General features: G+C 29.8%; 1 protein-coding gene across 3 annotated transcripts; it reads right to left on the reverse strand.

Moving 5' to 3' along the window:
- Positions 1-283: 283 nt before the first annotated feature.
- Positions 284-6,046, reverse strand: LOC105778466 (bidirectional sugar transporter SWEET17). Of its 3 annotated transcripts, XM_052622752.1 has the most exons (9): positions 5,879-6,045; positions 5,726-5,762; positions 5,424-5,634; positions 5,185-5,346; positions 4,708-4,827; positions 4,503-4,624; positions 787-839; positions 621-663; positions 305-539 (listed from the first exon to the last, which is right to left on the reverse strand). In XM_052622752.1, exons 1-8 carry the CDS (start codon positions 5,910-5,912, stop codon positions 623-625), a joined length of 780 nt encoding a protein of 259 aa, XP_052478712.1. In that variant the 5' UTR covers positions 5,913-6,045; the 3' UTR covers positions 305-539; positions 621-622. The 3 variants fall into 3 exon arrangements, with proteins under 3 accessions (XP_052478714.1, XP_052478712.1, XP_052478713.1); XM_052622754.1 differs by lacking the exon at positions 4,708-4,827 and having other exon boundaries at positions 284-539; positions 5,879-6,046; XM_052622753.1 differs by lacking the exons at positions 305-539; positions 621-663 and having other exon boundaries at positions 795-846; positions 5,879-6,044.
- Between the last annotated feature and the right edge of the window lie 1,787 nt (positions 6,047-7,833).

Consider the following 7,833-nt stretch of genomic DNA (forward strand, 5'->3'; position numbering starts at 1 on the left):
AAGTATAAACATGTATCCGATAATAGATAAAAGTCAAAATGGTGGGATTGAGACAAATATTCTACATAGAAATTGTTAATAATAAAACTTGAATACGATAATGCCAGTTCAAGGTCTTTAACTTTGTCAATCGAACCAATGCATTTGTATTTGGCAATGTATGTATTATAAAATATTGTATAAAACAACATTAGACGAACACGAAAGCAAATGAGCGATTGCAAATTAAAATAGTAGCAATGAAAAATACTTGTAACAGCAAAATATTATGAATTAATAAATTATACCCTAAACTACACATCAAAATAAATTCACTAAAAGGACAGTAGCAGGTGATTCCACCGACAGCAATGAAATCTACACATTTAGTCCAAACCCTTAACAGTAAACGACGCAGAAAATAGAAAAGGAAGCAACGAAATAAAATCACCCGACAGTAGCAATGAAGCAATGGAATGAAATGCTAGTTTATGAGTTCTGTACCTGCTGAACGATGCAGAAAACAGAAAAGGAAGCAATGATTTCCAAGGAATGAAACCCTAAACACAAACAAAATAAAATCAGTTCCTAACCAATGAAACCATTCACAAAATAAATTCACAGTCCAAGCATTACATTACCTTCAGGACGATGAACAAAAATTGAAGAGGAAGACCGAAAACCCTATAAACAGAGAATACATTTTTTTTTAATTTCAGGATCAACAAACAATAACAAACCAAAAATAAAATTAACAAAGCATTTGCACAACCCAATGTATACGAAGGCAGAATGGGGAAAGTGAACCTGGAATACTTTTTCCCCCGACCACCGATTCTGATGATGCTCCTCGACGTTCTCTGTCAACTGTGTGTGTTTACCGAATGTACGAACCGGATATTTTTTTGTTTTGCAAGAAATGGAAACACCCAAGCAATGAAATTTGAAAGAGAAGAAGAATTGATTTTTAGAAATGGGAGATAGCAAAAACACTGAAACGAGTTAGGGATTTTAGTACTTAGGGATTTTAGAACAGAAAAAATGGAATTGGGGCTGGGAGCGGGGGTATACCCCAAAACTGATCTGTCATTAAAACGACGCCGTTTCATTTAAATACATTTGTGGCGCTTACAAGAAAACGCCACTAACTTTATATCTTTTGCGGCGTTTTTGAGAAAAAACGCCACTGATAATTAAATTGTCAACGAAACGGCGCCGTTTTGTTTTATTTTTAGTTGGATCTTTGCGGCGTTTTGCATAGAAACGCCACTAATAATTCAGTTCTTATAATATTTTATTTCTTTTTATTTATAATTTTTATTTTTAATATATTTCTGACTTAATACATTATTTTAAATTGATAAAATTGATAAATTTTTTTAAATTTTATACAGTACGAATAAATTAAACATTAGCAACATTAAAATTTATAAATTATTGAAATTATTAAAATAATGTATTCCAAATTTATTTTATTTGCCTTTATTTATAAGTTTAATGCTTTTAATAGATTTTTAATTTTGATAATTGTTATGACATTATTCTAAATTGATACATTAATACTAATCTATTAAATTATTTTAATTTTATGCAGTATGTATGATTTTAATATAATCAACATTATAATTTATAAATTATTGAATTTATTCAAATAATGTATAACAATTTTAATTTATATATATATGCTCTATTTTTAAGCTAATTAACAAACAAATGTAACTAACACAATTTTAATATGTTTCATAATATATAACATATATATATAGATATGTATATATATATCGTATGAATTCTATAACCCGTCCTTATAATCCTATATATATATATATATATATATATATATTAATTAATGACATAATTATAAGAAGTAAAAACACAAATAATTTTTTTTTTGCTTTTGTTTTAGATAGGTAATTAATTAAACCCTAAAACCCAAAACTATTAATCCCTATAACCCGTAAATTTTAAAATTAAAGCCTAAACCCTAACTCGTATTCTTCATGCAAATTCGAAATGCAAAAACCATGCATTGTAACATTCAAATCAATAAGGCTAAACCATAAACCATAAACATCAAGCCGTAAAACAATAAATTTGATCATTATCTTATAAGCCGTACGTAAACACTAATTAACCTCACATTAAAACTAACATGTAAACCCAAACCCTAAACTACGTACCCCAATCCCCAAGTCGATCGTAAACCTAAACCCAAAACCCTAAACTCAAAACTGTAATCCTAAATTAATAAACATTATGTATCGAACCCTAAAACCCCAAACCGTATACGACAAAACTTAAATATTAATTCCGATACCCTAAAATACATAACTATCATTTGCGGCGTTTGTACCAGAAACGCCGCTAATACCAATAAACAGTATAAAAAACGAAGTCATTTTGGTTAAACTTTTGCGGCGTTTGTACCAGAAACGCCGCTAATACCAATAAACAGTATACAAAACGAAGTCGTTTTGTTAAACTTTTTGCGTTTTTACCAGAAACGCCGCTAATACCAATAAACAGTATAAAAACGAAGTCGTTTTGGTTAAACTTTTCTGCGTTTTTACAATAAACGCCGCAAATTGCGCTCAATATATGCTCTATTTTAAAATATCAAACAAACGAATGTACGTAACTAACACAATATTAATATGTTTCATAATATATATATATATATATATATATATAACATATATATATTATAATAAGAAGTAAAAAATATAAATAATTTTTTTTCCTTTTGTTTTAGATAGGTAATTAATTAAACCCTAAAACCCAAAGCTATTAATCCCTATAACCCGTAAATTTTAAAATTAAAGCCTAAACCCTAACTCGTATTCTTTATGCAACTCCGAAACGCAAAAACCAGGCATTGTAACATTTAAATTAATCATTAAGTACCCTAAACCATAAACCAATAAACATCAAGCCCTAAAACAGTAAATATTTGATCATTATCTTATAAGCCGTAAACACTAACCTCACGTTAACACTAAAATGTAAACTTAGCTAATATTAATTTCTATTGGGTACGTATTAGACCAAGTAACAACCTTATTAATATTTGTCCCTTTTCATTCATTTTCAGTTCTTAGGCGTACTATTAAGTCATTGTTCTGTTCATATTTGATTAACTAAATATAAAATTATTTTTGGTTATAAATTTATCAATATATATAATATTATTTATCACGATATTTGGTACTGTTTTATATATATTACTTTCTTTGATCGATATTTATTTAGTCTAACTATCAAAATTAATCTAGTACTTGTAATTTTATTAAATTTTATACTATTTTTTATTCGTATAACACGCATACAACAATTTAAGTATTTTAAATTAAATAAATTTTTGGTGTAGTGTGATATTTTATTTTACTCATTATTTAATAAATTTTCTAATAATAAAGTATTTTAAATAAACTGGAATTGAAAATATATAATAATATATATAGTTAATTAGGAGTTAGGACTTCTCTTTAATAAAAACAATTTGTATTAAAAATATTATTTATTATCATTTAAATGTAAATTTTACCAATATATAATAAATACAAAATTTTCAACTTATAATATAATAATATAATTCAAACATTACTTGAGAATATATCAAAGAATGAGATAATATTACTGGTTTTAGATTTTATTATTAGCGGCGCTAGCTATAAAACGCCGCTAATGCTCCGGTCTTTAGCGGCGTTTTCTTATATCGCGCTAATCTTGCGTTTTTAGCGGCGCTTTTTAGGAAACGCCGCTAAAGACCTGAGCATTAGCGCGCTTCGTAAAAAACGCCGCTAAAGACCTGAGCATTAGCGGCGCTTCGTAAAAAACGACACTAAAGGCCGTAGCATTAGCGACGCCTTGTAAAAAACGCCGCTAAAGACCGTAACATTAGTGGCGCTTTGTAAAAAACGCCGCTAGAGACCTGAGCATTAGCGGCGCATATTAGAAAAAGCCGCGAAAGACCGCAGCATTAGCGGCGATTATGTAAAAGCACCGTTAAGGGCCCCAAAAAATATTAAAACGGCGTCGTTCGGCTTTCGTGTTTTGCGGCGCTTATTTGTAAACGCCGCTAATGATTGTTTTTAGCGGCGCTTTACATATATCCCCGCTAATGCTCGTATCTTTGGCGGCGTTTTTCGTAAAGCACCGCTAATGCTCGATTTTTTGTGGCGTTTTTTGTCCAAACGCCGCTAAAAGCGCCGCTAAAAGCCTGTTTTGGTGTAGTGACAGGTAAGAAAAATAGTTTAAATATAGTAATTAATTTTGCATCATATTAATAATTCATAGGATATTAACACTTTGAATTCTAAAGAGAACCTAAATATGTATCTTGAAGCTGCTAAAGAATATAAAGTGATAATGAAACCAAAATCTCTAAAATATAGAAATACTTTGAGCAAACAGTATGGCACATACCGTCTACCACATCATAATATTTAATTTTCTCTTATTAAACCAAAAAAATAAAAAATTGCAAAGCACAGAAGTAATGAGAATGGCGAGATTGGGACTACTTTTGAAAACCTTGTTCCAGTAATCCTTGAGAAATGGTGTCGTTTGATGGCCTTGCTTTGCGAAAAATGGCATACAGAATAAGTTGTGCTGTTCCAAGTAGAAAACCTATCCCATTTGGCACCTATATAATTAATCAACCAAACATAAAATTAAAATGAATGCTGAATATATATTGTAATGTTTCAGAGGAAGAGATCATATTACCCCAAGGAAAATGTCGTGCTCCAGCAATGCATAGAATGCCCAAATTCCTCCGTTCAAGAACAGGAAAAACGACAGAAAAAATGGCATGTATTCTACACTTTTGCTTGTCACTACCGTTTTCTGAAAATTTTATACAAAAATAAATCCTAGTAGAAAAGTCCAAGAGAAGAAAGCTATTGTTGCAAAAGGGTCCCCCATGACCCTAAAACATGAGGAGCAAATGCAAGCAGCGTCACAGGCATCAATATTTGACACCTGTGGTAATCAATTCTTTTCTTTTTGCACTACTTGTAGAAAAGTAGTTAAAACTTGAACCAATTATTAAAAGTATAATTATGTACCTTGTTAATAGATAAAACAGATCCAATATTAAGGGAGAAAAACAACAATTAATCTTTATGTTTTCGGTCCCTCTCTATTAACAGATAAAAAGTTAAAAGAGAATGAAAGGGGATTGAATGTTAGGTATAAACTTACCATGGCAGCTAAAGGGGAGCCATACATGATGATGTTAAGCCCAGCACACATGAACCCTATTGCATCGATTCGAGTGTCTCCTTCCAATGCTAAATGAGTAACCAAAATAGCTGCTGCTAGGAACCCCACATTTAATATCCCCACCAAAATCCCAGTCTTCACCTGCATTTTCATTCCATTCATTAACCCCATCTGCATCCCACTATAACTTGTTTAGAATATATATAAAAATATTATACCCTCATCTTTCTGGGTGCATATATCAGGAACAAAACAACATAGACAGCTTCAGCCAGGATGCCAAAGCCATTCACAGTGGCAACAAGGTAAGCCCCAGGCTTTGTGATTCCATAGTAAGTCCACAAGCTTGAACTCAACAATGTGCAAACGTAAGGAAGACTCTCAAAATCCTCCGTTGATCCATTCTTCACTATCCTCCAAAACGTTCCACTTCAAAAATAAAAACACTCATAAACGACAAGATCAACAGACGGAACCAAATCACAAAAGCACCATCTTTCTTAGATTTTGAAGTTCTTACACTGGAGAAAGAAAAACCAGAACTGAGATGACATTGCCTGCATGAAGGACAACATATGTGTACAACTTTTAACAGTCAAACATGTATGAATTGTTAGAGAAAGTATATATATATATATGACGATAAAATGAAATTGATGTTTTCCAAATTTACCTATAACACCCACAATGAAGCTCAGCTCTTCCATATTTAGAAAAACAAGATTCAATATTTGGGAATTTAGGGGGTGGGGGAAGATGAAAGATGAGGAAAATTTAAAAGGGAGTGAGTATTTTCTTCTTTCTCGTTTTATGGTTTAGTTATGCAATCTGTGCTTATTGCTTTTTGAACTTTTAAAATTTAATTCTTCTACTTTTATTTTTTAATTTAAAAATTGATTAAATTTAAATAAATACTATATATTAAAATTTAATATGGAGTGGTTATGTTGTAATAATTAAGAATGTTAAAGTTGCAATCTTTGTATCATATTATATATTAAATTAATATTTATATAATTTTATAATATATCTCAATAATTAATAGAATAATACCAGTTGCACCTTCTCTACCAAAAAAATAAAAGAGTGGGTTCCTTTCTCTTGCAAGTTGCAACAATATCTCAACAAACAAACTTAATTAGATTTTATTTTATTTTTTAAAGAATGATGTCTTCATGTCACAATTTTAAGTAATAAATAAACAACTCAAATTTGACTTTGGGGTAGATAATCATATATAGTTTGTGAAAATAAATTAAACTTATAATAAATATTAAAAAGAAAAGAAAAGAATCCGAACTTCAAGTTACCTATTCAATTATTGTTCATCTCAAAAATTTTATCACGTGATATAATAATTGTTTGGTTACAATTTTTTTGGTGGGGCTTTAGCTTAATAATTTTAAATGGATATTTTCATGTTAGTGGGACCTAAATACGGAAATCATGTTTATATTATTTTATGTGGGAAATGTGAGTCAAGTGATCACCCACTTGGATGCAAAGTGTGAGATGGTACCCTTATTATTAAATGTCTCCCTCTGAGTAAAATTGGCATTAGTTTGCTCTTAAAATCCCCCCTTACTCACACCAACAACAAATCTCCCTCTACTGGTCAACAGAGTTGACCCATAGTTTCACATATCAGTAAAAGTATTATACAAAGTGTGGGTGTATTATCATTTTATATTTTTGAAAAGTGCATAGGATGAAAATTAAATTACTTTCATATATTTTATAACTATTTATATCATTAATATTTTAACGATTCAACCATTAAATTTATTAATATAATTTTACTTGTTATGAATATAAATTTTCGAACCGATCCAATATCTCTACCATATTAATCTAAAAATTCCTAATGAAGGAAAAAGAATACATCTATAACACGCATAATATGCTACCTCATTAAAAACTTTACCAGGAAAACTCAATGGGACAAAACCTCGATTAAGGGAAAAAGGGTACAACACGTATTTACTCCCTCTCATGAAAACATCACATGCTTTCTCATATTTTAAGTATTCAACCTTGAATACTAGTTTTTCAAATGACTATTTGGATGTATTTGCTAAGCATTTGTATCACCATTTTTTTTAAAGTCATGAGTGAGGGAAATTTTGGGGGAAATATATTTTGATTTCTTCAGGAGTTTCAACAATAATCATAGCAAACTTTAATCATGTTTCTTCTATAAAAACACAAATAGGTATTTTGCATCATTTTATAATTCTGCTTCAACTGCTATTCACTAAGTCAAATTTAACACATATGTTCAAATTATTTCAATTCATATAAATAAACAATTTCTCAAGAATTTCAATATGCTTCTAGTATTCTAAATCCTTCAAGGATTTTAATATAAACTTTACTATATAGTGATTCATAAAGGTTATAACAATAACCATTAGACATAAGTTAAATATTTTATGAACTGTCGGTTAAATAATATATCTAAAGGTTATTGTATTCACAAAGAAAATAATATTATATCTTTTCATAATCAATGTTAGGACTCAACAAAAACTTTATATTTTATTTCGTTTTTGCAAAACTACTTCATTTGTACCCTCATTGGCTTTATACCTTTAGATATTTAGACTACTAGTCCAAAAACTCCACAAA

This window comes from Gossypium raimondii, chromosome 10 (genome assembly GCF_025698545.1).
Source record: "Gossypium raimondii isolate GPD5lz chromosome 10, ASM2569854v1, whole genome shotgun sequence".
Classification (NCBI taxonomy): Eukaryota; Viridiplantae; Streptophyta; class Magnoliopsida; order Malvales; family Malvaceae; genus Gossypium; species Gossypium raimondii.

Excerpts from the sequence above, each read along its gene's own strand:
- LOC105778466 (XM_052622752.1), bottom strand. The coding sequence starts at position 5,912 with ATGGAAGAGCTGAGCTTCATTGTGGGTGTTATAG. Across the intron at positions 5,347-5,423 it reads ATGCACCCAGAAAGATGAGG|GTGAAGACTGGGATTTTGGT; the intron begins GTATAATATTTT and ends ATGAAAATGCAG. Across the intron at positions 664-786 it reads CGGGGGAAAAAGTATTCCAG|GGTTTTCGGTCTTCCTCTTC; the intron begins GTTCACTTTCCC and ends CTCTGTTTATAG.